Below are 26,839 nucleotides of genomic sequence, written 5' to 3' on the forward strand. Positions count from 1 at the left end.
GGGCGCAGCCCAGCGCTGGACGAGTTCTCCCGCGCGGCCGGGCCGAGCTCCCTCTGCCGCAGCCACACGCCTGCACAGAACGCGCCGCCGGTGCCGGGCGGAGAGCTGCCCCCAGCCCCGCAGAGGGCGGCCCCCACTGTGCTCGGGCTGAGTGTCCCTGGCCGCTTCGGTGCTTCGGCCAAGTGGGCGGCCCCGCCATGCCGGCCGCGGGGGAGGGGCAGCCGTCGGTCCGTCTGTCTCAGTCGCAGCGTGGTGTCCTCCCCGAGCGGACAGGGCCTGCTGGCCGCTGCGGCGTCCTCGGCCGCTGCTGAGCGGGGCCTCGCAGGCGTCTGGCCACCACCACGCGTTTGTACTGGCTTTTGTGATACTAGAAATTCTGGCATTTTCTATATTATCCGGTGTGACGACCTTTCCACGTTTTATAGAGCAAAGACAGCCGCCCCCTTCATATTGCAATATCTGTGTTTGACTAGGAACAATAGTATTTTTATGGAACATTTGGAAAATTATATTTTTTAAAAAAAAGCAATGAAAAATCAGCAGGCGCGGGGTGGAGCCGCACAGGCGCGCAGAGGGACGTGGCGCTCGGGCCGGGCCTGCCGCCACAGCCACAAGGCGCTCCCAGCCCCCCGCCCGCAGGCGCCCGGAAGACAGGACACTGCAGGAGGCGCGGGGCCTTCCCTGGCAAACGGCTGGCCTCTGGCTGTGACCTCCCCAAAGCTGGCCACGGCCCGCCTCGGGCAGTGCTGGGATGGGCGGAGCAGGCCGAGAGGGCTCCTTGGTACTCGCTCAGTTCAAGGCATCCATTCCTGTCGTGTTTTTAAAGAATTAAATGTTTCAAAGCATCTACGGTGACCTTGACGGTGTCTGTGAATGTCGACGGGAAGGGCTGGCCCGTCACCCCGCTTCCTGGGCGCCCAGGTCTCTGCCTCAGCCCCGCTCCAGAGCACAGCTGGCCACGGTGACCAGACCGCGCCCGGCCCAGGCCCTGCCGCGGCCGCCCAGCACAGCTTCCCCGCCGCCACCCAGGCCCGCGCTGCCCTGCACAGCGAGGCAGCCTGCCCTACCCTCTCGGGCCTGCAGGCCGGACGCCTCCCGGGGCTCCCCCACCCTGCACAGCGATCCTGCCTCCCAGGCCAGCGAGCTGGACACCTCCCGGGGCTCCCCAAGCACGTGCTGCCCCGAAGGGAATCTTGGCCCCCAGTCAGCGGGTCTCAGGAGCCACTTGGGCCAGCAGCCTGCCCCAGAGGCCACACTCTCGGAGGAGGCTCAGGCTTTAGCTGCTCGGGAGAGAGCGGGGGCTGGGGGGGGTGTCTTGGCTCACGTTTTGCCCCGGGTGGCTGCTGAGGGGGCCGCGCTTCCTGGTGAGGTGCAGCCGCCCCGCCGGCCATCGGAAACAGCCGCCATGCTCCGGACTGTCCACAGGGTGGCGCTGGTCTGACCCCCCTCACGCCCCCTGCTGCACCGTCTCCCCTGTGGAGCCCAGTGTGCCCTCGGGGCCTGGCCCGGCAGCCGGGAGGGCCGTCCTCGGCTCCCTCACCCTCCGCTTCCCCGCTGCCACTCAGCACCCACGGGCCTTGGTGGAGGCCTCTGGGTGTCCAGGACAGTGAGGTGGAGTGGGGTGGGAAGAAGGCCAGCCTCCTGTGGACACCCCGAGGGGCTGGTGGGCAGGAGAGGGCTGTGTCGGTCACTGTGGCCCCTGCTGCCCCCCCCCCCCGGCAGCTCCCAGCCCCCACCCGTCCTCCCAACTAGCAGCCCAGGCCTCAGTGCCCCGGGGGGCCCGCCCCGAGGGAGCCCGGGGCCTTCAAGGCGTAGGAACCTCCGGGCCTGGCCACTGGGACATTGCCCGGCAGCAGAACAGGCAGGGGGTGGCCCCCAGGATGCCCAGGCTCCCCTCAGCACTGCCTGGGCAGAGCCATGGGCAGATCCAGGCCAGCCGCCACCAGCCCCGCCCCTGGCGCCCAGGGCCACACCCAGCTGGGGCACAGACTCGCGGAGTCGCTCGGGACACAGATACAAGCACGGGGTCACGGTGAGGGGGGCTCACAGATGCCCAGCCGGGTCTTGACCAGAGTGACCCCGTCTCTCAGCACGGCTGCTCCGCTCCCCCGCCAGGGCTCCTGGGAACCCCATCTTGCCCCTGGCGGCCCGGCGGTGTGGGCGCTCCCCAGGGGAGGATCTCTCACAGTGGGACCCCAATGCTCCCAACCGAAAGCCCGCCACGTCCTGCCCTCAGCCCGGGCTCGCACGAGGACACCGCCGAGCCTTCACGGTGCTGGTGCCGACAGCGGGCTCACACGCGCCCCCGCAGCCCCTTCAGCCGCTCAGGCCCAGCCCCTCCCGCGTGGCCCCGCACTCCGCAGGCGCTGGAGTCGGGCCTGGGTGCCCCACTGGCCATCCAGCATCAGGGGCACTGCCAAGGTCATCTGGGAGAAGCAGGGGCACGGGTCCCACTCCCATGGGTGACCCCACGCCCCAGCCAGAGCAGAGCACTGGCCGTGCCCGGCCGCCGCCGGGTCCCCGCCCTGCGCACGCTGACAGGTGGGGCCATGGCGGGTGCCCCGGCGCCAGGGCTGTCTGCACAGGCCAGGACAGACCAGCCGGCTCTAAGCAGCGCTGCCCTGGAGGCCCCCCCAGGGCTCCCCGGGCCCTGCACCCTTGCTGGCAGGTGTGCACCCCTGCACAGCGCTCCCTGCTCCGAGTCCCCCCAGATGAGCGCCCAGGGCCACCAAGTTTGGGGACATCTGGGCCAACGAGCAGGGCTGGGGCCTGAGCATGGGTGGGGTCACGACATCAGGCCGCGAGTTGATCGGCGAGAATAGTGTGTGGGCTGCAGGGGGGACGGTCGGGCCGCCGCGCTCTGCCCCCCACCTTCCCAGGAAGCACGAGAGCTGTCCCTCCTGGCCAGCTTCCCGCGGCCCCTCACCCGGAAACCACCTGCTGGGCAGGGCGCCAGGGTCTCAGCAGGGGCCCGGGGCCCTCAGGGGCAAAGGAACATCGCGTGGTTTCTGCAGGGAATGGGGACCTTGGTCCCTTTTCTGGCTGATGAAGGGGTTCCCCTCAGCTGCGCAGGGGTGAGGCCAGCCACCAGGTCGCAGCCGTGATGGTCCATCGAGGACAGGGACGTGACATCCCGCCCAGGGGGGCCCAGGTGAGGCCAGTGTAGACGCTGAGGTTTCTCCGGTGAGGCCCAGCCGGCTCCAGCCCACGTGCCCTGGGGCCACAGGAGAGCAGCTCTGAGAGGCAGGAGGGGCCACAGGATGTCCCTGCCTCGGGGCCACCGCCAGGGGCCAGCGCTCTCTGGTACTCTGGGCCCCGGGGCTGGGGAGGCCCTGGTAGCTTGGCCAGAGGCTCCAGGACAGCGGGCGGCTGGGTGAGGCCGGGTGGCGCGGGTGGAGGGCCGGCCCAGGTGTGTGCCAGGGAGGTGGTGAGGGTGCAGGATGGCGGCCTGCCCGGCCATGCATCCCTGATGCCACGCAGCCAGCAGCATGGGGTGGCCCGGGGTGCATTGCCCGCTCCCCCTCCAGCACCAGCGGTCTCAGGCACCCCCTCAGCCTCGGGGAGGCTGAAGTGTGGGTCAAGTGCCCCCTGCAATCGCTCGCAGCCTGTGTCCCCACCAGCAAGCCGGTAGGGATGAGACACTGACCCTGCCCCCCACGGGCCTCGAGGCTGCCATCCTCACCTTGCGGGCCCACGGCTGGCGGGTGGTGACCCCGAGGCCTGGCCCAGCGCCCGCCTACCACCCGAGGCCCTGCCCTCTGCTCCCCGCAGCCGCCAACTGTCCCATCACAGGGACCAGATGCCCAGGCGGGGCTGGCCCGGCTCTCGCAGGGTCCGAGGACTGTCCTGAGGGTTCCAAGGACAAGGGGGGGCGCTCGAGGCTGCCCAGGAAGCTCCCGCTGACCCCCAGTCTGACCCCGGGGCCTCCGGAGCTCCTGGCTCTGTCTGTTCTCCCAGCGGCCGGGGTCAGCCTAGGCCGGCAGCAGAGGGGAGGGGCCCGGCCCCGCTCGGCCCGGCCTCCCCCCTCGCCATCTGCCCCGGGCCGCGCGGGGCGCTGACAGCCCCCGGTCGCCGCGGCGGCGGGTCGGCGGGTCGGCGGGTCGGCGGGGCCACTTTGGACCGAGCCCGCGCGCGTCTCCCCGGGCGGGGCGGGACGGGGGAGCCTCGGGGCGCCCCGCGCTCCCACCCTTGGCCCGGGACGCGGGCGGCCCACCCCGCCGACCTTCGCCCTTTCGGCCGCGGCGCGTGGGCGCGCCAGCCCCGGGGTCGGCGTGACTCGGCGCGCGCGCCAGGGCAGTCCCGTGGGCAGGCCACGCGGCCGCGCACCTGTCCCGGCGCGGCGCCGGCCCCGCCCACCCCGGCCCCGCCCCGCCCCGCCCACCCCGGCCCGGCCCCGCCCGGCCCCGCCCACCCCGGCCCGGCCCCGCCCCGCCCACCCCGGCCCGGCCCCGCCCGGCCCCGCCCACCCCGGCCCCGCCCCGCCCACCCCGGCCCCGCCCCGTCCCGCCCACCCCGGCCCGGCCCCGCCCGCCCCGCCCGCCCCGGCCCGGCCCCGCCCGGCCCCGCCCACCCCGGCCCGGCCCCGCCCACCCCGGCCCGGCCCCGCCCGCCCCGGCCCGGCCCCGCCCGCCCCGCCCACCCCGGCCCCGCCCGCCCCGCCCACCCCGGCCCCGCCCGCCCCGCCCACCCCGGCCCGGCCCCGCCCGCCCCGCCGCACCTGCCGGCCGCTGCCCGCGGCGCCCGCCGGACCCGGCGCCTCCGACCCGCCCGGGCCCGCGCGACCATGCCGCGCTCCTTCCTGGTGAAGACGCACCCCAGCCCCCGGGCCCCCGACTACGCGCGGCTGGAGACGCGGAGAGGTAGGAGCGCCCAGCCCCGGGCGGCCCGAGGGCGCGGACGGGGGTCCCGGCGGCGCGGGGCGGGGGAGGGCTCCGCGCCGGGGTCTCTCGCGGAGAAGTTCCCGGGCCTGGCGACGCCCCCGTCCCCGCGGCCCCCGCCCTCCGCGGGCGCAGGGGGCTCGTGCGGGCCCGGGTCTGCGTCCCGGGCGTCTGCGCTGCGCGGGGAGCCGAGCGGGTGGGCAGCGGCGCTCGGACTGCGCGCTGCCGGGCTTCTGCCCACCTGCGGCTCCAGAGCTCCCGCCTCCCCTCCCCGGGCCTGCCCAGGGCAGGCTGGCGAAGGGGCTGCCATTCCCTGCACCCCCACCCCCGGCTCCAGCGGGGAGACGGCCCCTTGGAGAGGGGCTGCGAGGCCCCACCGCCGCTCCTTTCAGGGAACAGGACGTCTGGGGCAGAAGTCTCTCCCGAGAGGCCAGGGCCGCGTCCCCAGGAGGCCAGCCTCTTGGGTTGGCTCACAGGGGTTCCGGGGATGGAGGGGCTTGTGGGGGCCAGGGCACCCAGCCAGTACCCTCAGGGGCCCGTCGCCCGCGGGGTGAAGCGACCCTGCTGGAGGCACATCTTCTAGACCTCACTGCTTTGAGGCCCGCAAGTCACCACTGGCACTTTTGTAAAATAAAACAGCAGAGCCCCCGAGGGCACCCACGCACAGGCGGCTGGATCGCGCCATGGGGCTGGACCCTACACGGGTTCTAGTTCTAGAAGCTTGGAGTCGCTGCTATGGTGCAGACACACAGAACACCCCACTTTATCACTTGTACCCCAAGTGGTCATTTGAATGAGCAAATAGCACAGGTAGCCACGCAGACGGTGGACAGTGGGGCACAGCCCCCGGCCCTTCTGCGCTCCACAGGGGCCCCCAGCCCTGCGGCCACTCTGCAGGAGATGCCCGAGATGCTGTCCTTTAGACCGACCCAGAGAACCCCGAAGCCAGAGCAGTACTCAGAGGTCCTCCCCCAGGGATCAGAGTGAGCAAAAAGATGGAGGAAGCGCAGGAGTCCCCAGGCCTGTGGGTCAGTAGCCCTGGCACCCCTGCCTCCCCCGCTTTGGGTCAGCACGGGCCCCACATGGGGACTGAGGCAGACACAGCGCCCCTTTCCCAGTAGGAAAGCCCAGAGCAGCGCGGGGGGCATCACGGTCCCTGGACCTAGTGGTCGCGGCCGGAGGACACAAACCCAGCGCACCCTTGGTGATGGGGCGCGGGGGCGGTGGCAGCAGTTCCTGTGCTCAGCACCTCCACCAACACCTGCGCCCTCTCAGCGTCGGCTGACAACTCCCTGGTGGTGCCCGTGCTGGCGGTACTTCTGGCCACGCCACGCCACTCGCTGTCTCTGCGGAGGGCTGTTCAGGCCCCACCTTTAAATCGTGTTTTGTTTTTTGCTGAAATGCAAGTTTCTGCATATCCTGGGGCTCCGCACCGCGCTGGATGCGCACTCTGCACACCTCTCCCTCAAGCTCCGGGCTCCTTTCTCACCCAGCCTCGGGGTGGACACGGAAGCGGGGCCAAAGGTGTCTCTCCACAGGGACGGGACAGGAGCTGGCGGTCTGGAGATCGGCTTTGCGCAAACTCTGAACCGAAACCTCAGCGGCTAACCCGTCTGCTCTGAGGGCGCCTCCATTCTCGGCTGTGCCAAAGCGGGCGCCCCACAGAGCCAGGGGCGCTCGGCCAGGCGTCGCGTGATGCCACCCGGGACAGCCCGGCCTGACCTCCGGGCAGCAGTCAGGAGGCTGTGCCGCCCACGGCGCAGTGGTCATGACCGGCGAGGGGTGAGCGGGAGGGGACTGCGGGCTCATTAGCGGAGGCCGCTCCCGCACTGCCTGCTGCCAAGAGTCAGCCGCGCGGCGTGGGACCGGGCGGCCCGAGCGGCGGGTCAGGAGGGGCGGCCTGCCCGCCTGGCTGGCTCCGCCTCACTCTCTCCCCTCTGCCCTCCAGAGACCAATGGCCCCTGCACCGCCTGTCGGGTCCTGGGGGTGCCCCTCCTGCTCCCAGAGAAGGTGGCCCCAGCCCAGCCCTGGGACCGCCTCCCTCAGACTGAGGCGGCTCAGGGGGCCTCTGGGCCAGACCTCCCGGAAGCTGACCGGACAGCCCCTCGGGCGGGCCAGGCTCCGCGCGCACCTCTCAAAGACAGCCTCCACCACCTGGCCCTGCGTCCGCTGCTGGTGCTGCCCACCCGGTGGCCCCCGATCCTGGACCCCAACCGGGACCAGGCCCCAGAGAGACTGTTGGGGGCCCAGCAGGACCTGCGCCCCCCGGGCGGCTTCCAGTGCCCTCGCTGCCGCCGGCCCTACCTCACGCTGACCGGGCTGGCCAGGCACCGGCAGCTGCACTGCCCGCTGCAGGCCCAGCGCTGCTTCACCTGCAGGTTCTGCGACAAGGAGTACGCCAGCCTGGGCGCCCTCAAGATGCACATCCGCACCCACACGCTGCCCTGCGCCTGCGCCACCTGCGGCAAGGCCTTCTCCAGGCCCTGGCTGCTCCAGGGCCACATCCGCACCCACACAGGTAGGGGGGTCTGCAGGGAGCCCCTGGCGGGGTGGGGCGTGGCAGTGCTGCCCAGAGGCTGCGCACACCCCGCCCCAGGGCCTGCTCCCTGCGGCCCTGCTCCGTCCTCCCACGGCCTCTCCTGCCCGGTGTCTGTGTCCGGCCCCCCCGTCACAAGGACGCCTGTCCGGGGTTAAGACCCATGCGCCCCAGGGTGGCCTGGTCTTGGCTGGATGACAGCGGCAGAGACCCTGGTCCAGTGTGGCCACCTCCGCAGGCCTGGGGTGGAGTGAGCACTTGGGGCACACATCAGCCCCAAGGTGCAGTCACCCCGGATGTGAGGGCGCCCCAGGGTCTGGCTGTTCTCCTTCCGCAGCCTTTTAGGGTTCTGGAGCCGCAGGACAGGGAGGAGTGAGAAGGGGTGACCTGGGGGCCACAGCCTGTCTGGGGGCACAGCCTGTCTGGGGGCCACAGCCTGTCTGGGGGCACAGCCTGTCTGGGGGGCACAGACAGTGGCGGGACCCGGAGCGGGGTGTGGGTCGAGCCAGCTGGCAGACAGAAGGCCGGAGGACCAAGCGCAGGTCAGAGGCGAGACGACAGATGCAGGAGGAGGCCTGTGGCCCGGAAGCTGCCCAGGGGCTGCCCCGCTGCCCTCCAGAGCACAGTGCTGAGCAGTGGACATGGTTGACCTGCCTGGAGGCCCAGCTGGAGGAGCTGGACCTCAACCCGGGTCTCCACCTCCCCGCCCCGCCCAGGCCAAGCTCATGGACAGACTGAGGCGGAGAGACAGGGGCCTCCAGTGCTAAAGCTTTGGTCTGGGCCAGGCTCATCAGCCACCCTCCCACTGTCTGTACCCGGAGCCTCGACCCCCAGGGAGGAGACAGGGGTCTGCAGGGGCTTTCCAGGCTAGAAGCCCCCTCTCAGTTCTCCTTCCCTTTGCTGAGGTATCCCCCAGCCCTACACACAGGGCAGGAGCCTGGCAGGTGCTCGGGGCTCCCAGTTGGGGCGCAGGGTGGAAGGGAGCCCTACAGAGGCCGGCCTGGCAGGGGTGGGGGGTCCAGGCCCCTGGGGGCTGCAGGTCTGGAAGCCAGTCTACGAAGGCAGAGGAGAGCGAGCTTGTCAGGGTTGTCCTGGGGACCAGGGCCCCCACAGGAGGGCTTTGTCCAGGCCCCGGTCCCCAGATTGGAGGTGACCTGGCAGGCACAGAACCCAAGGTTGTTCCTGAGTGCCAGTCCCTTGGATGCAGAGGCCCCGGGAGGGTGCAGGCAGACCCAGGGAAAGATCTAGCAACTCTGGTAGAGCCCACAAGATCTGAGCTGGAGCTCTGCCTTTGGAAGGGGTTTGAGAAGCTTCAGTCTTTCCCAGGAGGGATACCCCACCTCTGCCGCCATCATTTCCTCCTGGGCAGGTGCTAGCCGCACCCCCCCGACTCCCGTCCTCAGGGAGGGCAAGTCGGCATGTGCCCAGGTGGCTGGGGCTGTGCTCTGCGGTGCTCACCTGGCCCCCGCCCCCAGGGGAGAAGCCCTACGCCTGCTCCCACTGCAGCCGCGCCTTCGCCGACCGCTCCAACCTGCGGGCGCACCTGCAGACGCACGCCGACAGCAAGCGGTACCGCTGCGGGGGCTGCCCCAAGACCTTCTCCCGCATGTCGCTGCTGCTGCGGCACGAGGACGCCGGCTGCAGCCCTGGCCCCTGAGGGCGCAGGTAGGAAGGCAGCCCTCGCCCGCGCCCACGGTGCCCCAGAAGCAGCGCGGGCCGGGTGGGCCACGGCGGGCAGGCCGCAGCGCGCACCCGCTCACATGCCTTCTCTTCCAGGGAGGCGTCCGCCAGGACGAGGAGCTGCCGCCGCCGCTGGACCTGCTCGTCCTGAAGGGTTGGCAGCTCTGGGGGGCCTGCACCCGTCCCCGCCAAAGCACACATGCGTGCCCAGGGCCTCTGCGGACATGCGTGGCCGCACCGCCACCGCCCTCAGCACTGAGCCAGCGGCCCACATGGCATGATGGGGGCTGGGGGAGCGGCTACAGCTCTGCCCATCCACGAGGGGGACAATAAAGACTCCCCGTCACTCCTTGAAGTCCCGAGTTTTGCCCCTCCAACCCGGGCTCACGGAGACTGAACTCTGGGGGGCTCTGCAGAGGCAGCGGGGGCCGTGGGGCCACGGGCAGGGGGACGCGCACCGGATTCGCACCACCAGAGGCCTGGGGGCAGGCTGGGGCGGCCGGGCGGGCCCAGTCAGGTGAGCAGGGAGCCGCCTCCTGCACAGCAAGAGGGAACGCGGGCCGGGGCTGGCCAGAGGGGAGGCGGCCAGGGTGGAGAAAGGCCTGCGTCCCGTGAGCCATGTCCCCCGGGGTAACTCAGAAGAGAGCCCGGTCCTGGCTGGCGGTCACCACCAGGCAGCCCTCATGGCTGCAGACATGGAGGGCTCACCCTGGCGTCCGTGGCTGACCCTCTCTCGAGGCCGGGCGCGCTGCAGCCGAGACACAGGCCCTCCCAAGCCCGCTCCAGGCCACGCGAGACCCGCGCCCTCCCTGTGCCGGTGTGGGCCTCACTTCCTCCCCCTTCCGCTGGCCACCAGGCGGTCACCTGCTGGGCTGGTCTTGCCTCTGGCCAGGAGTCTCAGCCACCTCCGCTAGGCCCTGGAGGGTGGCATCTCGGGCCAGCCAGAACTTTGAGTTCTTGTCCCTGGCAGGGGACACCTCTCCGCTGTGCGGGACAGCGGCCTGTTGAGTGGGGGCCGGCCCCTCCGTCCTGGCCACAGGGGGCTCCGGGCTGCCAGCTGCTGGAGGGCCCCAGGATCACACGGGTGTCACTGCCCAGTCCCCTGCCTGCGGTCCCGAGTGCGGACCCCCCGGTGCAGCTCAGCAGGCAGGGCCCGGCCTGGCGCCCGCCGACCAAATGCCGGTTGCTGCAGTACTGCAGGGGCCTCAGGGGCGCCCTGGGAGGCCCGGCCTCCATCGCCGGCTTCTCTGGCCCAGGGGACCCGGACGACACGGACCACCCAGCAGTGCCCGCTCAGCGGGGCGCAGACACGAGGGAAAGCACCGGCTGCTCGAGGGGCACTCGGCCAACACATGTGCCGGGACCACTGCGCCAGAACCCTGCCCCGGCACCGGCGCCCAGAAACGTGGCCTCCTGGTCTGCAGACCTTTCCACCAGGACCCACAGCGGGTGTTAAGGTTGACGTTCTGACCCAAGGACTGCTTCCAACTGTTCTGTTCACAGGGCCGGGGGTCGGCACCCGCCATGTGATTCAGGGGATACCCCCCACCGGCCCCTGATGAGGGCACGTGGGCTAACCAAGAGGCGCTCTGTGGGGGCTCAGGGGGACGGGCGCCCCGAAGCAGCGGAGGGGCGTGGGCAGGCGGGCGGGCCTCCGCCCTGGCCTGCGCCCACGTGCCCCAGGAGCAGCAGGGCCCAGCGGGTGCCCCTGGAGCCGGGCGAGGGCGGCGGCCTTGGCACTATGTCCGGTCAGCTCACAGGAAGGCTTTCTTTCAAAATAGATGCAGATACCCGAAGGAAGCGACATTGTGAATTGCGCGCTATTTCTGGCCCCGGGATCTAAATGAGGCGGCGCACCTGTCGGGAACGGAGGCAGGGAATTTCACAGGCCCAAAATAAAGCCAAATGTTTTCCCCTCGGCCCTGGCCCATGGAAAATGCACGGATATTTATATCTGGGCTGGCGGGGGCAGGGGAGTGGGGGTGCGCCGGCGGGCAGGGGTGTGTGGAAGAAAGACCTGCACCTGCCAGGGAACACGCAGCTGGACAGCCGCCAGGGGCCAGTGGGCTGCGGTCAGTCCCGGCTCAGGGGCTCGGGGAGTCCTGTCCCGACACCCGCCGAGGCGCGCCAGGGAAGGGCCTGGCGCTCAGACACGTGTATCCCCACGACACTGGCACGGCCAGGTCTTCTCTCGGGGGGCTGCTGGGCCTCCACACTTGTATGGAGACTTTCCTTTCCACGCCAGTGTCCCACATCACATCCCCACTTTCCCCTACAGCAGCCCTGGGCGTGGCCGCACTTGTCCCCAAGGGGGGGGCGCAGGTGGCGGAGGGCAGGCCTGGGGCCTGAGAGGGGGGCCTGTGCAGTTCTCAACAGCAAAAACCTGGGACATGGCTGCGGAGCCCGGATGGGAGGGAAACCTGGCACTTGGCAGGGCCTGGGCCTGCAGGCGGGAGTCCTTGCCCCACCGCTCCTGGGAAGAAGCCTCCTCCCGAAGCTGCCGGTGCCCCGAAGGGGTGTCTTCCCTCCCAGAAGCCCAGAGGCCCATAAATAGCAGCTGGCCAGCACCCTGGGGTCTTCTGCGGGAGTCTGAAAATAGCCCGCCTGTTACTATCTATGCTCCGAGCGCCGCCCTGGCCCAGCTCAGCCTCTGGCAGAGGTCAGTGGAACAAAGTTTCCAGCCCGGCTCACCCTGGGGAAGGCAGGGTGCTCCGGCCAAGAGCAGGACAGAGCCAGGTCAAGGCGGCGCGCCCCTCCCGCGGGCCTGGGCGCGGCTGAGACTGCTCCAGAGGCGTCCCTCCCCCGCGCAGGCGCCTCCGGGGCCACTGCACCCCGGGAGCAGCGTGGCCTGGGCTCGCCTCTAAGACCAGAACTGCGAATCCCGTCCGACCCCAGCCCACCCCGGGGCTCCTACCCAACAGCAGGACCTGCACGCAAACCCCACGGCCAGAGGCCCAGTGCCGCCCGGAGGGCCCCCGCCGGGCGCTGACCCAGCGGGCCGATGTCCGCCCAGGGAACACTGCGGCCACGACAGAGCAGGGCGGGGAGAGTTCGGGGGACTTCCGCGCCGGAAAGCAAGTCAACATGACAAAAACAGATGCTGGACATTTCCACAGCAGACGGTTTGACAAAGTAAAATCCTCACGAAGGCGCGTGGACATCGCACCTCCCAGGGCCCCGCCAGACAGGAGGCGGCGGGCGGGCAGAGCCCTAGCATGAGGCTTTGAGGGCAGCGCCCTCTGTCCCGCTCTTCTCTCTGCTGGTGGAGGGCAGGGAAGCGAAGGGGGGGGCCTTGCTCCTGCAGGCCTGGCCCCTCCTCCCGGGCCCTCAAACCAGGAGCCTTGGGGGCCAGGCAGCAGCGGGAGCTCCCCACTGGGTCTCTCCTCGGAGGAGGCAGACGCGAGCCAGAAAGGGGCAGGGGCAGGGGCAGGGGCAGGGGCAGGGGCAGGGGCAGGGGCAGGGGCAGGGGCAGGGGCAGGGGCAGGGGCAGGGGCAGGGGCGGGCCCTCCCCAAGCTGCAAACCGTCCATCCGCCCGGGCAGGGAAGGGAAAACCAGCTCCCCGCTCCCGCCGGGAGCTGCCGGGCGAGGCCCCTGGGCTAGGGCTGCCCGCCTCGAGTCCTTGCTGGGGACCCACCCGGCTCGCGCCCCGCCCAAGCCCGCTGAAGGGGCGCCCTCCGCGCTGCCCGGACCGGGCGCCCGCGGACGTTTGAGGACAGCCCCGCCGCAGGTGAGGCCAGACCCGCAGGGCCCGGACGCCTCGGAGCCGCCCGCGGCCGTGAGGCCCCCGAGCGAGGCGACAGGAGGGCGGGGCCCGCCGGGCCCTCGGGCGGCCGCAGCCTCCCCGCCGCAGCGCCCCGGGGCAGGGCCGCAGGGCCGGCGTCGCGGCGGAGCTCGCAGCGGCCAGAGGGGCGCAGGCTGCCGGGCGGGGGGGGGGGCACCATCGGCGGGCCCCGCGGGGCGTCTGGGGGCGTCTTCCGGGCGCCCGGGCGGGGCGTTCGTGCGGGCTCGGGCCTCGCCGCCCACAGGCGCCGCCCCGCACGCGGGGGGCCGGGGGCCCGAGGGGGGCGCCCCCACGACGCCGGCACGGAGGGGCGCCCCTGCCCCCGGCCCCTGCGCCTTCCCGCCCGGAGGCCCCCGCGCCGCGGGCTGCCGGAGCCGGGGCGAGACAGGCCGCCGGCCCGGGGGTGGCGCGCCCCGCCCGGGCACCTGGGCTGGAGGCGGCCCCGCACCTGCCGGCCCCGCCCCGCCCCCGGCCCCGGCCCGGGACCCAGCAAGGACGCGGCGGCGCGGCTCCCGGGCTGAGGCGGGGGGTCGGGCGGCCCCTCCGCTCCTCGCCGGGGGGGGCGGGCCCCGGGGTCGGGGGGCGCGGACTCCCGCGGGCGGGGCGGGCAGGCGACGCGGCGGGGGCGCGGGAGGCCCGGCCGAGCTGCGCCTCGGGGTCCCGGCGCGGCCCCCGCCCGCTCCCGCCCGCTCCCGCCCTGAGGCGCCGGGAACGCCCGGCCCCCGCCCGCGCACCCGCCCCCCGCCCCCCGCCCGCGCCCGCGCCTGCGCACACGGGCGCCGGCGTCGCCGCCCGGCCGGCCGGAGCCCCCTCTGCGCCTGCGCGGAGCTGGCGCGGCGCCGCGGGGCGCGGGGGCGGTGTCGGCAGCCCGTCGTCCGATCCCGCTCATTGGCCGGGAAGTGGGGCGGGGCGGGGCCTCGCCGCTGATTGGGCGGCGCGCGAACAGCCGGCCGCCCCGGCCAATCGCCGCGCCAACAAGACGCCGGGGCCGGCGGCCGAGCGCGGCGGGTCCCGGCCATGGCCTCGGAGGCGCGGCTCGCGGCGGTGACCTGCTCCGCGCCGGTCAACATCGCGGTCGTCAAGTACTGTGAGTGCGCGGGGCCCGGGGACGCTGCAGCGCGGCCTTCCGGGGCCGCCCTGGGGTCAGGCGCCCCGCACGCCGTGGGGACGCGCGGCCCCTCGAGGCGCCCGGCCGCCGCCAGCGCGGGGCGAGGGCGTGGGGCTCCCTCGGGCGCTGGCGGCCTTTGTCGCGTTCTGGAGCTTGTCCGCGGCCGACACCCCGGGACACCCCGGGGGACACCCCGGGAGACACCCCGAGACACCCCGGGAGACACCCCGGGACACCCCGAGACACCCCGGGACACCCCCGGAGACACCCCGGGACACCCCGGGGGACACCCCGGGGGACACCCCGGGAGACACCCCGAGACACCCCGGGAGACACCCCGGGACACCCCGGGGGACACCCCGGGGGACACCCCGGGAGACACCCCGAGACACCCCGGGAGACACCCGGGGACACCCCGGGGGACACCCCGAGACACCCCGGGAGACACCCCGGGAGACACCCCGGGACACCCCGGGGGACACCCCAGGAGACACCCCGGGACACCCCGGGAGACACCCCGGGGGACACCCCGGGAGACACCCCGGGACACCCCTGGAGACACCCCGGGAGACACCCCGGGACACCCCGGGAGACACCCCGGGACACCCCGGGAGACACCCCGGGGGACACCCCGAGACACCCCGGGACACCCCGGGACACCCCGGGAGACACCCCGGGACACCCCGGGAGACACCCCGGGGGACACCCCGGGAGACACCCCGGGACACCCCGGGAGACACCCCAGGAGTCATCACGGGCCGCTCTGGGGCTGGGCTGGGCCCAGGAGGGCTTGGGTTTTGCGCGGCGATGCCGGCAGCTCGTGTCCGGGGCCACTGGGGCTTTTTCAGCTCTGGTCACTCGCGGTAGGAGAAGGCAACTCCTGGGGGACAAGGGGGTGCCCCGCGGCTGGCCGCTGGGGGTGCCCCGCAGCTGGCCGCTGGGGGTGCTCCGCGGCTGGCCGCTGGGGAAGTGCCCAGAGCGCCCAGGAGCCTCCAGGACTTCTGCCCCTTTGGCACTTGGCCGAGGCCGGCTGAGGTTGTGCGGGCAGAGAGCAGGGTTGAGGCAGCCGGGAGCTGCGGGAGGGGCGTGGGGTGCAGGGCAGAGGAGGGCAGCCGGTGGGCGGGCACGGCCCAGGTCTGACCTCCGGCCTGTTCCAGGGGGAAAGCGCGATGAGAAGCTGATCCTGCCCATCAACTCCTCCCTGAGCGTCACTCTGCATCAGGACCAGGTGGGTGTGGCGGGCGCCCACGCAGGTGTAGTGAGCCCCTCGAGGCCCGGACGGGACAGCTGCCGCTGGGAGGCCAGGCCTGGCGCTCAGCCTCCCCTCTCCCTGCCCCCCAAGGCCCGGTCTGCCTGAGTGGGTGACCAGGCAGGTGTGCTCTTCCCTGACGCCCCTCTGCACCCTTTTCCCAGTTGAAAACCACCACGACAGCCGCCATCAGCAAGGATTTCACCGAGGACCGGATCTGGCTGAACGGCCGGGAGCAGGATGTGGGGCAGCCGCGCCTGCAGGCGTGTCTGCAGGAGAGTAAGTGGGGCCTGGCCACTCTGCTCGCTCTGGGCGGGTCCAGTGCGGGGAGCGCCTCTGCCCTGCTCCCCTCCCAGGACGCTGGGCTGCACTCAGGCCCGGGGTCTGGAGCCGAGGCCTGGTCAGTGCTGTGGCCCTGCCGCTCCCTGCACTCAGGAGGGGCGCCCACTGCCTCCTGCTTGATTGGGCCCCCCGCCCCCCCACAGTCCGCAGGCTGGCCCAGAAGCGCAGTAGTGGAGGCAGCAAGGACCCGCCCCCCAGCCTCAGCTACAAGGTCCACGTGGCGTCGGAGAACAACTTTCCCACGGCGGCTGGCCTGGCCTCCTCAGCCGCCGGCTACGCCTGCCTAGGTGGGTGCCCTTCAGGAGCACGTGGAGCCTGGGGGCCCAAGGTCAGGCCCGACTACATGACAGAAACCCCAGCGGGCTTGTGCTTTTGAAGGGATGGTTTCACTGGCGCCAGCCCTGGAGGGGTGTCCCCAGCACCGCAGCCTCGGCCCCACCCCTGGCCCCCGCCCCAAGTCGTTTCCATGCGCTGTGCCCCTGGGGTCTGATTTGCAGCTCTCGGTCCGCCGGACCCCCAAGCGGGTCCCTGCACCGCTGCCACAGGCCCGGGAGGTGCCAACCGAGGAGCCGCCGGCCTCCGTGCTCTGGGTCTGTACCCGCAGGCCCTGAGTCTCCTTCCTGTGCCCGCAGCCTACACGCTGGCCCGCGTCTATGGGGTGGAGGGTGACCTTTCGGAGGTGGCCCGCCGCGGCTCGGGAAGTGCCTGCCGGAGCCTGCACGGAGGCTTCGTGGAGTGGCAGATGGGGGAGCGGGCGGACGGCAAGGACAGCGTCGCCCTGCAGGTGGCTCCCGAGTCTCACTGGCCGGAGCTCCGCGTCCTCATCCTGGTGGTGAGTGGACGTGTGGGTGCCAGCAGCCCTCGTGGGGCGCGGGGGGAGGGTGGGTGCCCTGGCTGAAGGGGACGGGTGCGGGGGGTCCCCAGCATCTGAGCAGCCCTTGCGTGGAGACCCGTGACGTGTCTGCTGCAGGCCGAGGGGCTGCGGGGTGGGGGGGGCCGCCGGCCATGGGGCAGCTGCAGACCGTCTCGTCGGTGCAGGTGAGTGCCGAGAAGAAGATGACCAGCAGCACGGCGGGCATGCAGACCAGCGTGGAGACCAGCGCCCTGCTCCGGGTAAGGCCGCGGGGGCGCTGCGAGCTGGGGCAGGCCGGGGCCGGCCGGGGCCGGCTGACTGGCCGGGCCTCATGGGCACCTGCCTTGCAGTTCCGCGCAGAAGCGGTGGTGCCGGCGCGCATGGCCGAGATGGTCCGCTGCATCCGGGACAGGGACTTCCACGGCTTCGGCCAGCTGACCATGAAGGACAGCAACCAGTTCCACGCCACCTGCCTGGACACCTTCCCGCCCATCTCCTACCTCAATGACATCTCCCGGCGCATCATCCAGCTGGTGCATTGCTTCAACGCCCACCACGGGCAGACCAAGGCAAGGGCCGCCTGACCACCCCCGGCCCCCGCCCCATGCGCCCAGCGAGCCGTCGGCTCCAGGCTGCCCTGCCCTCCCCGAGCGGGGTGTGCTGTGACCCGTCGGGCTGCGCCTGCTGTGCGGGGGGCGCTGGGTGGGCTATGCGCCGCGGGGAGGGGTACGCGCGCACGCTGACCGCCTGGCTGCAGGTGGCCTACACGTTTGACGCGGGCCCCAACGCCGTGGTCTTCGCCCTGGACGACACCGTGGCCGAGTTCGTGGCCGCCGTGAGGCACGCCTTCCCCCCCGAGTCAAAGGGAGACAAGTGAGTGTCTGGGGAGCGGAGCCGGCTCTCCCGCAGGGGTCCCGCAGCGGCGAGAGTGGGCAGGGAGCCCCGAGCTGCCAGGCGGGCGCTTCCTGGTGGGTCACCTCCCTCAAGCGTTCCCAGATCCCTGTTCTCTGCGGGGTCACCGTCCTGCGTGGGGGGGCTGGGTGCTGACCTCCTCACCGGGGGACGGGCCACCCGTCTGAGGTGAGCCCCCGAGGCTGGCGGGGCCCCGGGACTCTGACCATGCTGTCCCCTTGGGGGGCTGCGCTCTCCTGAGTCGGAGCTGGCGGGAGCGGCAGCCTGGCCTCGCCTGGCCGCATCGGCAAAGCCACGGGGTGACCCTGGCCACCTCGCAGTCGCCCGGGCCTGCCCTCCTCGGCCCTCGCGGTTCTTCCCGTGGCAAAACGCGCGACGGAGGCCTCACCCGGCCACCTCTTTGAAGCGAGTGTCGGGGCGCGGAGGGTGTCTGTGCCTGCAGCCCGCGTGCCCCTGCCCACAACCACCGTCTCCCCAGGTTTCTGAAGGGGCTGCCGCTGCCCCCCGCCGTGCTTTCGGAGGAGCTCAAGGCCGCGCTGGCCGTGGATCCCCTTCCTGGCGGCGTCAAGTACATCATTTCCACCCAGGTGGGCCGGGGCGAGGGGCGGCAGAGGATGGCAGAGGGGGCCGGGGTGGTGCGCCGGGGCTCCCCGCAGTGTGAGGGGCTGAGGCAGGGAACGTGGACGCCAAGAGGCAGGTCTGTGGCGCCGAGACCCGGCCCGCTGTCCACGCCTGCGGCCGATGGAGCCTGGGTGGCCGCCGGCGCAGGGAGGAGCCGTGCTGGCTGAGGGAGGGCCAGGGGACCCCCGTTTCTCCGGGTCACCCCGGACTGACTCTGATCTCTCTGCCCCTAGGTGGGGCCGGGGCCCCAAACCCTGGTCGACCCCCACGCGCACCTCCTGGGCCCCGACGGCCTGCCCAAGCCAGCCGTGTGACCGCCGCTGCGCCGGAGCTGCCGCTGGGGAGGGCACTGCGTTGGGACTGGGGAGCTCGGGCCAGGCCTGCCTGTGGGGTTGGGGTGTGTGGGCGACCCCTGACTCCAGACGGGCCACGTGGAATGACCGCCCGCGGGCGGGACCGGGGCGTGGGGCGCCCCTGGGTGAAGGGCTGGTTGGCCCTGAGCAGGTGTTGTGGGGACCTTGTCTGTCCGCAGCTGGACGAGGGTCTGTGCAGGGAGGGGCCTCGGTGCCCAGGGAACCCCGGGGGTTCCAGCCGGTGGCCACCCTGGCCCTCGCAGGGCAGACCTTACATTCGGGCCGAGGATCTTCAGGGCACACGGGGTGTGTCCGGGAGGCGGGCGCCGGTGGGCTGGCGTCCGGGGTCTACGGTGGGGAATAAAGTTGCCGACTCCCAGCCTTACCTGCTTCTTGGTTTCTGGACCAGCGGCATCCACCTGGGCCTGCCTGGCCTGCAGCCGTCACGCATCGCCAGGTCTGGGGGCGCGGGCACCCGCCCTCCTGCGGGAGAGGAGAATCTGGGATGGGCGTCTTTGTCCCAGAGGCTGCCCTCACCCGTGTGCCCGACGTGGTGAGGTGCCCGGCAGGGGCCCGCAGCCGCCACCTGTGGTGCGGTGCCCCGAGGCTCCGAGGGCCTGGACTGGCCACTGTAGGGCGTGGGTCTGCGGGCACTGATCGGGGACCTGCTTTTCTCTCGGCTGGAGGCCCCTAGGCCCTGCGCAGGCAGGCTGGGACCCTGACTTCTGGGCTCTGGGAGGCGAGGTGTGGGTCTGCTGCCCGGAGCAGGCCCCCGGCTGTGGTCCTGGGGGGGTGACTGTCCAGGGAGGGAGAGGCCAGCCTGCCCCAGCCCCGGATCCCTGCTCTCTCCCAGGAACCGCCCTCTGGGCTCTGGTGGGGGTGACCCAGGCACTGGGGAGGGGGGGCAGCTGGGGACACCAGAGGTAGCTCCTGGAGCCGCACTGGGGGAGAGCTGCGGGCCGGTGGCCAGGAAGACGGCTACTGGGCACCCTGCTCCCCCCAGGGAGCAGAGGCGCGGAGCTGGGGGCGCGAGGGGCCGGCCAGGCGGCGGTGGGCAGAGGTGCCGGGGCGGGCCGCGGGGCGGGGCGGGGCGGGGCGGTGCCGGAACTCGCCGGCGGGAGCAGAGCAGACCCGCGGTCGGGGGCAGCGAGCGCAGCCGCCGCCATGGGGCAGATCGAGTGGGCCATGTGGGCCAACGAGCAGGCGCTGGCCTCCGGCCTGAGTGAGTAGGGCCACGGGCCCGGGACGCCGGGCGGCGGGGAGGGAAGTGGGAGCCGAAGGCCACGGGGGCCCGGGACGCCGGGCGGCGGGGAGGGAAGTGGGAGCCAAAGCCCGGGGATGGCCCCCCACCCCTGGACTCCAGTGTGATGGGAGCCCGGCGGCCGCTGGCCAGGTCGGGCGGGGGCAGGGGCTGGCGGCGGCTCCACGGAGGGGCCAGAGACCCTCCCGTTCCTGCACACCGGTGCCCCCACCCCCACCCACCGCCCCTCTCCCCGCTCCCTGCTCAGAGAGAGGAAGTTGCAACCAAGGGGAGGTGTTTCCCCGGTGGTTTCCTGGGTGTCCCCACCCAGAGCTGGGGTAATGGGGCAGGACCCTGCCCCGCTTGCACCCCGGGCCAGCGAGGGTCTCCCTCCTGGGGCCCCTGGCGCTGAGGTGGGCTCCTCCTGCCTGCTGGCCAGGACCGGCCCCTTGCTGGGCAGCCTCTCCCGCTGGGCCAGCCCCGTGTGGACGTCTTGGGTTTCAGCCAGAGGGCGGGCCCACTCCCAGCTCAGCCCCAGAAGACACTTTTAGGGAGGCTGGGGGCCTGCCACCCTCGCCTGGAGCACCCTGGCCAGGAGCTGTGGGGTCTGCACCCCGCCCTGTGTTAGAGCAGGGCCTAGGCGCCAAGGCAGGCCCAGCCAGGCCCTCGGGGCTGCGCCTCCCAGGAAGCACCTGCAGGGGGGCTGCACCGCTTGAGGGGATGCGGTGAGAAGAGGGTCCCAACCCACCCCAAACCACTGGGACTCACCCCAGGTCCCCTGCTGCCAGGGGACAGCAGGGAGAGGGGCAAAGCTTTTTGGGAGGGAAGGGCACAGAGAGAGGGGGTCCCCCCAATGTGAAGTCAGGCTTGGGGCTGGCAGCTGGGGCACAGCGGCCTGCTCTGGGTCAGGCCGGCCACCCCCTCCACATCTAGGGGTCCAGATAAGTAACTCCTCTTGGGTGGGGGTCCCAGAGCCGTCCCTGCCTGCAGGCCAGCCCCCCAGGCCCTGGGGAAGCACGCCGTCCCCCCCAGCTCACATCTGATGGAAGTCACAGCCACGGCCTCGCGGGCTGGCTCCCCTGTCACTGGCATGCACTGCGGCCCGAGGACGCTGGGCCTCCAGACCCTGCTGGCAGCCTGTCCAGGGGGCTTCTGTTGTTGTAGAAGTTTCCATCTAATCCCTGTCACCCCCTTCCGAAAACCCACAGAGCACAGGCCACCCCTGCCCAGGTCAGCCCCCACCCCGCCCTGACCCCGGGCTGCCTCTGTTCCCCGGGCTCCCCGTGCACCCCGGGCCTGTGCAGCAGTGTGCTCTTCTGTCTGAAGCCTCCGAGCCTCGTTCGGCTCAGTCTAGCACCGCGGGGAAGCCTGAGGGCACCCGCGCTAAGGGGCCTGGACACGGACCGCAGCGCCCCTCGGCTCACCACCGCCGACCACCCATCTGTCCGCACCCCCCACAGGCAAGCTGAACGCTCACCCACCTCCTGTGTGACCCAGCCCAGCGCACAGTCCGTGCGCCCCTGGGTGGCCCCGGCGCCACCAGCCGCAGAGGGATGGCGGCGCTGCAGCCAGGGTGGGGCGAGGACCCGATGGAGGCGGGCAGTGCGCCCGTGGCACGTGAGGGGACTGCCCGGCCCTGCCCAGGGCGCAAAAACGCTGACCAGCAGACCAATGGGTTAATGTGTGGCGGAGCCCCAAACCGAGGCCGGGAAATCCCCAGGGGGCATCGACAGGGCCACCCGCGGGGGGCGGAGGCCAGGGGTCGGGATCCCGGGCCGGCTCTTACCAGGGGCCTTCGGGGCGCTGGGCACGGGTGAGAGAGGACAGCCCTTCCCACCCCGAGCTCGCCACTGCCGCTGGGGCCCGGTGGGAGTCACGAGACACCCCGAGACTGGACTCTCCCGCGCTGCCTCCAGAGGGCGCTCCCCCCCCCCCCCCCCCCCCCCCCCCCCCCGCAAGACGGCACGAGGGCCGTGAGCTCCCGCGCCATTCCAGAGGCAGCGGGCACCACCGTCCCCGGGGGGGCTGGCCGGGAGCCCCAGGTGGCAAGGAGTGGGGCGCAGTGTTCACAGCACTGCGCGAGGGCCCAGAGCCCCAGACGAAGAGATGAGGGAGTCGGGAAAGGGGTGGAGAACCCCAGAGTGACGGAAAAAGGAAGCGCTGGGCCGGGAGGGGAAGCTCGCCATCTGCACAGTTTTGAAATCCCTGCCCGCTCGAGCACCCTGCAGCCGGGACAGTGCGTTCCCCTGAGCGCAGCTGCAGGCCCCGCGGCGTCCAGGCTGCAGCCAGAGGACGGCGGGGGCAGAGGTCAGACGGGGGCCTCCGTGTCTAGAGACGTGTCCCTTGAGGGGGCTTCTCAGAGGGGCTGCCTCTGCCTCAGGGACGCCCTGGCAGGAGGACCCCGGAAGCGGCCGGAGCGGCCAGCATTAGGTTATGTGTATTTTACCACCCTTGGGAAATTGCCCCCGAAATTCTAAATGACGGGGAGGGGTGACCCAGGTGGGCGGCACCGCGGCCGCGTGGAGCCCAGAGTGCGGGGCCGGGGCTGCCGCGCTGCCCGGGAGGGGGCCCTGGCCGCCGGGCGCAGGGGCCAGCATGGGGTGGGAGCTCAGTGACCAGGAAGTCACGTCAGGGGCTCAGGAGCGAGTCCAGGAAGGCCAGGGGTCCTCAGAGCCCTCCCTGCCCCAGGCCCCTCGACTCCTGTCCACCGGGTCAGGGTCCCTTCCTGGGCAAACGTGTGGACAAGCCCGTGGGGACTGGAGCCGGCCCTCGGGAACAGGGCCACCCCCCCACGCGGGGCCTGCTCACCACCTCCTCTGTCCACAGTCCTCATCTCGGGGGGCATCGTGGCCACCGCCGGGCAGTTCGCCCAGTGGTACTTCGGCGCCTACGCCATGTATCCTGCACCGTGGGCGCCGGGCGGGGGGCTGGGGCGGTGCTGGGGGAGGCTCAGGGCCCGAGGCCGGGTGGCGGTCAGCCGCCGGCCCCTGGGGGGTAACACCCGCTGACCCCATCCGGCGGCCGGGCCTGTGCACCTGCTGGCGGCTTCCCGCCGTGGGCCTTGCAGCCGTGGCCGCCTTCCGGAGCCTGAGCCGCGGCTGCTCCTTAACGGGCCCAGAGCTGCAGGCGTGTTCGTGTGCGTGCTCGAGTACCCCCGCGGCAGGAGGCAGAAGGGCTCCACCATGGAGCGCTGGTAAGTCCCCAGGGGGCTGGGGGTGGCGCGGGGGTCAGAGCCTTGCGTGCGGCTGGGTCTGTCCGAGGCCCGAGCGGGTCCGGCCGCCGTGGCCCTAGGAGGGAGGAGCCCGGGTGCCCTGGGCCGGGCCGGACACTGCAGGCCCCAGGGGGCTCAGTCTGCGCGTCCCTCCTCTCTGCCCAGCGGACAGAAGTACATGACCAAAGTGGTGAAGATGCTGGGGCCCCTGTCCAGGAACTACTACATCCGGGCCTTTCTGCATCTCGCGTGAGTGAGACCCTCGCCCCAACAGATGTTCTTGCAAACAAAACCCGGGGGCTCCGTGTCCAGACTGCCCCTGGGGGCCCCCAAGACCTTCGGCAGGGTGGGGGCGGGCCGGGGTCCGGGGCCCCTGCTGACAGCCCGCGTTTTGCCTCTGCACCCCGCAGCCTGGCGATCCCCGCGGGCTTCCTGCTGGCCACCATCCTGGGCACCGCCTGCCTGGCCATCGCGAGCACCATCTACCTACTGGTGAGTGGCCCGAGCGGCCGCCCCCTGGCCCTGGTCCTCCAAGCCCGGCCCCCAGCTGGGCCCTGCCCGGGTAGTGGTGGGGACGGCCGTGACCCGGCGAGCTTCGGTGCGCCCTGCCTTGCGCGCGGGAGGTGGGGGGGGCCCCTTCATGCACCAAGAAGCAGAAGCTGGGCAAGGGGACCTGGCTGGTGCAGGCGCCCCCAAGGGCCCCCCGGAGGGGACGCGGCTGCCGGCCCTTCTCATCGAAATCACCTTGCTCCAGCCGGGTGCCCTGGGAGCAGGCCCGGGAGCTGGCCACAGCCGGCCGCCCGGTCAGCTGGCCTGGCTTGGGCGGGAGAGGGTCCTCCGGCGCCCCGGGGTCCCCCTCCCCACTCCTGCTCTGGGGGGCGGGGTCCACACACCTTTCAGTCGCCTCTCGGGCTGCGCCAGCTCCTGCCAGCTCCGGCGTCAGTGCCCTCGGGTGGCTCCTGCAGGCCCCTGCGCCCTCCTGACGCCCAGCGGCCCCGGCGAGACCCGGCGGCGGCTGAACCGGAAGCGGAACCGCCGGGTTGGGGCCCCACGGCCGCTCCTGCGCTGCCCGGCCCCACCGGGTCTCCCGTTTCCCTCCGTCTCGGCCTCCGGAGCAGCGCCCCCCGCGCGCCCCCCCGCCCCGTGCCCTGGGAGCGCTTTTTAAAATGGAGGATTTCGTCCCGGTCACCGTGCCGGGCTCACGTCCACTCTCATCCCGAGCCCTTCGGCGGCGGGGGACGTTGCAAACCCCTTCCTGCGCGTGGGGCCTGTCGCCAGGTGCCCACGCCCTTGGCTGCGCCGCGTCCCTCCGTCTGTCCGTCCGGCTCGTGGCTGGTGCGTCCTCTGCGCCTGCCCACGCGCCCTCTCGGCTGTGCGGCCTTTCGGGTGGCCCGTCCTGGCGGGGCGGGGGGGGGGTCCTCTTTTACGTGTCCCCAAGGTCTGCGCGGCCGCCTGCGTCTCTGCGGGAGCAGGTCGGGGGCGGCTCCCCCCACGCCCGGGCGGTGTTTTATTGCTCTTTTCTCTGTTTGTTTCGCCTGCGTGTTGGCTTCCTTTCCCCGCTCTTCTTCCTTCTTTCCCGCTCCATGTGGGCGTCTGTGTTTTGTAAGTCTCGGGGAACCGTGTCCGGAGGCTCCAGGTCCGGGAGCACCCCGGCGGCGGGTAGCCCCCTGGCCCGGCCCCCGCCCTCCTCCTGGGGCCCTCCCTGTGGCGAGAGCGGGACCTTGGGGTCAGCACCCAGCCCTCTTGTCTTACGGGGTCCCTGGCAGGGGGAACTGGGGGCGGTGGGTGTCTGAACCCGGCCCAGCCTCGCCCTGTCCCGCAGGCGGCCACCCACGGGGAGCAGTGGGCCCCCATCGAGCACAAGCCCAAGGAGCGCCCGCAGGTGGGCACCACCATCAAGCAGCCGCCCAGCAACCCCCCACCGCGGCCCCCCGCCGAGGCCCGCAAGAAGCCCAGCCAGGAGGAGGCGGCGGCGGGGACTGCAGGGGTCCCCCCTGGTGGCCCCCAGGTCAATCCCATGCCAGTGTTTGATGAGGTGGTGTGACTGGCACCGCCAGGGCTACGGCCACAATAAAAAGGACGGAAGCTGCGCTGGCTCCTTGTGTGGGTTGGGGATATGGGGGGGCAGGGTGGAGGGGCGGGGGGCTCCCTCTAGCCCAGTGGGCACCCCCTTCCCGCTGCCCAGCCCAGCCCTGTTCCTTCAGTGGCTCTTGGCATTACGGGCTCTGTCTATTCCATGAAATACGGTAACTGGAATCTCTCCTGTTTGGCCCGGGCTCCCCCAAACCTGCTGGTGTACCCCTCTGGGGCATCCTTAGGCCTGCCCAAGGGCTGAGTGAAGGGGGGAGCTCAAGAGCAGTGGGAGCCCAGCTGCCCTTCCACGTCGCCCTTGGCTGGGGCAAAATTCTCTGGCCCCCAGGACGTTGGGCCATTTGTGGGGGCCCCGCCTGCCCTCGCACCCCTCCTCTGGTGCCCAGGATCAAACACACGTACGCCCCTGCACACTCTCGCCAGCCGTGCGGGGCTGGGTGTCCCTCCTGGGCACCGCCTGCTGCCCCTGGAGCGGGGCTGGAGCCCCTTCCTCCTTGAGGCGTGCTCCACCCCCAAAGCCTCGAAGACCCCTCATGTCCCGTCCTTCCAGTTTGCCCTTCCTGCTCTCGGCAAGTCCAGCCTTCAGAACCAGGGGGGCCTCTGGCCTGGAGGGGCGTCCTGCCCTGCCAGTTACACTGGAACCCAGCCCTGCCCCTCCTAGAGGTCAGCAACACCTCAGGGCCCCTTGGCTGCACCCCCACACCCCCCGCGATCTGTCCTCAGCGTGGATCCAGAATCTGCCCCTGCCCCAGCCCCCTGCCCCCTGCAGGCCCTGCCCACTGCCCGCGGGGGGGCCCGCGGGGGGTCCACTGCCCACGGGGGAGGGGGGGATGCTTAGGGGTCCATCGGTGATAACACCAGCCTTCGTGTTTACATAATTGATTTACAAATAAGCGGTCCTTGATCCCCCAGGAGGGCAGGGAGGGAGCCTGGAGTGCGCAGACCAGCCTGAGCTGTGTGGAGGGGCGCGGAGGGGCACCCCTTCTCCCTGGGCGCTCCAGCGGAGTGGAAGGGAAGCTGCGCAGGCCTGGATGACCCTCGCCCGCCGCAGGGCCCGGCGTCGCCGGCAGCCCAGGGACACCCGCGGGTCGGCGCGGGGAGCACAAGCGCTCGGCCCAGCCAGCTAGTGCGGGGAGTGGCTCTCGTCCGTGTCCTCGCTGTGGGGAAGGACGCGTGAGGTGAGCCCGCGTGGGGCAGGGGGCTGGGCGCGGCCCCGCTGCCCTCGCAGAGCACAAGGACGGGGTGCGGGGCCGGGCCCCGCCCTCCCCCCAGACCCTGCCCCGCCCGCGGGGCCTCTAGTGGGGGCCCAGAACGTCCCTCTCGCTGGTAACCAGTGGGTAACCTGAGAGCGGCGACCAGCCCCCAGACGGAGACTGGGCCTGACACCGGGGGCCGAGCGGGGTGGCCGCCCCCCAGTGGGGACCCCAGGCCCACCGGTATCTCCAGGGCGATGGAGCACTGGTGGATCTCCACCTCCAGAACCTCCTCCAGCCGCAGACCGGGCACTGGGTCCCAGGCTGGGGGCCCGCCTGCCGCCCCCCCGCGGCCCGCTGCCTCCAGGCTGGACGCCAGGGCTACCGGCAGGGCCTGCTCCCACTTGGCGGCTTGGGCCAGCAGGAGTTGGGCGGCCTGGCCAAGCGGCAGCTCCTCGGCGGAGCAGCACCGAGGGGTGGGCTTTGGGTGTGGGGACCTCCCCAGAGTGGGGGGCCATGGTGGGCCAGGCTGATGGGCCAGCAGAGCAGGACCGGGAGGCCAGGGAAGAGCTGGTGGGACAGGCAAGTGGGGGTCAGAGGGTGCCCAGTGAGGGGGCCTCCCTCGGCCAAGCGGCTTACCCTGTCCCCGCAGAGCTAAGGTTCCGCTCTCGCCACAGCTGGGAAACCAAGCCCCGCGGCCAGCCTGCACACCCCAGCGCTGGCCTGCCCCACCCCTCAGGCGCGGCAGGGAACACCCCCCCCGGGGCTGGGGCTGGGAAGTGGGGGAGGCG

General features: G+C 72.1%; 3 protein-coding genes across 3 annotated transcripts; all 3 read left to right on the forward strand.

Moving 5' to 3' along the window:
- Positions 1–4,783: 4,783 nt before the first annotated feature.
- SNAI3 (snail family transcriptional repressor 3) lies at positions 4,784–9,070 on the forward strand (the record flags this gene model as incomplete). Its single annotated transcript, XM_084257880.1, has 3 exons — positions 4,784–4,859; positions 6,826–7,395; positions 8,889–9,070. 3 exons carry the CDS (start codon positions 4,784–4,786, stop codon positions 9,068–9,070), a joined length of 828 nt encoding a protein of 275 aa, XP_084114006.1.
- A 4,822-nt stretch (positions 9,071–13,892) lies between these two features.
- Positions 13,893–18,681, forward strand: MVD (mevalonate diphosphate decarboxylase; the record flags this gene model as incomplete). The annotated part of the gene is made up of 10 exons (XM_084257089.1): positions 13,893–13,962; positions 15,141–15,211; positions 15,397–15,511; positions 15,718–15,861; positions 16,207–16,406; positions 16,613–16,687; positions 16,778–16,996; positions 17,185–17,300; positions 17,782–17,926; positions 18,194–18,681. 10 exons carry the CDS (start codon positions 13,893–13,895, stop codon positions 18,272–18,274), a joined length of 1,236 nt encoding a protein of 411 aa, XP_084113215.1. The 3' UTR covers positions 18,275–18,681.
- A 757-nt stretch (positions 18,682–19,438) lies between these two features.
- Positions 19,439–24,854, forward strand: CYBA (cytochrome b-245 alpha chain). Its single transcript, XM_084257185.1, has 6 exons — positions 19,439–19,535; positions 22,380–22,449; positions 22,672–22,746; positions 22,930–23,013; positions 23,175–23,256; positions 24,587–24,854. Exons 1-6 carry the CDS (start codon positions 19,478–19,480, stop codon positions 24,806–24,808), a joined length of 591 nt encoding a protein of 196 aa, XP_084113311.1. The 5' UTR covers positions 19,439–19,477; the 3' UTR covers positions 24,809–24,854.
- Positions 24,855–26,839: the final 1,985 nt, after the last annotated feature.

Source organism: Talpa europaea, assembly GCF_964194135.1.
Source record: "Talpa europaea genome assembly, chromosome: 16".
Lineage (NCBI taxonomy): Eukaryota > Metazoa > Chordata > Mammalia > Eulipotyphla > Talpidae > Talpa > Talpa europaea.

Coding starts and splice junctions, on each gene's coding strand:
- CYBA (XM_084257185.1), top strand. CDS start 19,478: ATGGGGCAGATCGAGTGGGCCATGTGGGCCAACGAGCAGGCGCTGGCC. Junction 19,536..22,379: donor GGCGCTGGCCTCCGGCCTGA/GTGAGTAGGGCC, acceptor CTCTGTCCACAG/TCCTCATCTCGGGGGGCATC. Junction 22,450..22,671: donor TACTTCGGCGCCTACGCCAT/GTATCCTGCACC, acceptor TAACGGGCCCAG/AGCTGCAGGCGTGTTCGTGT.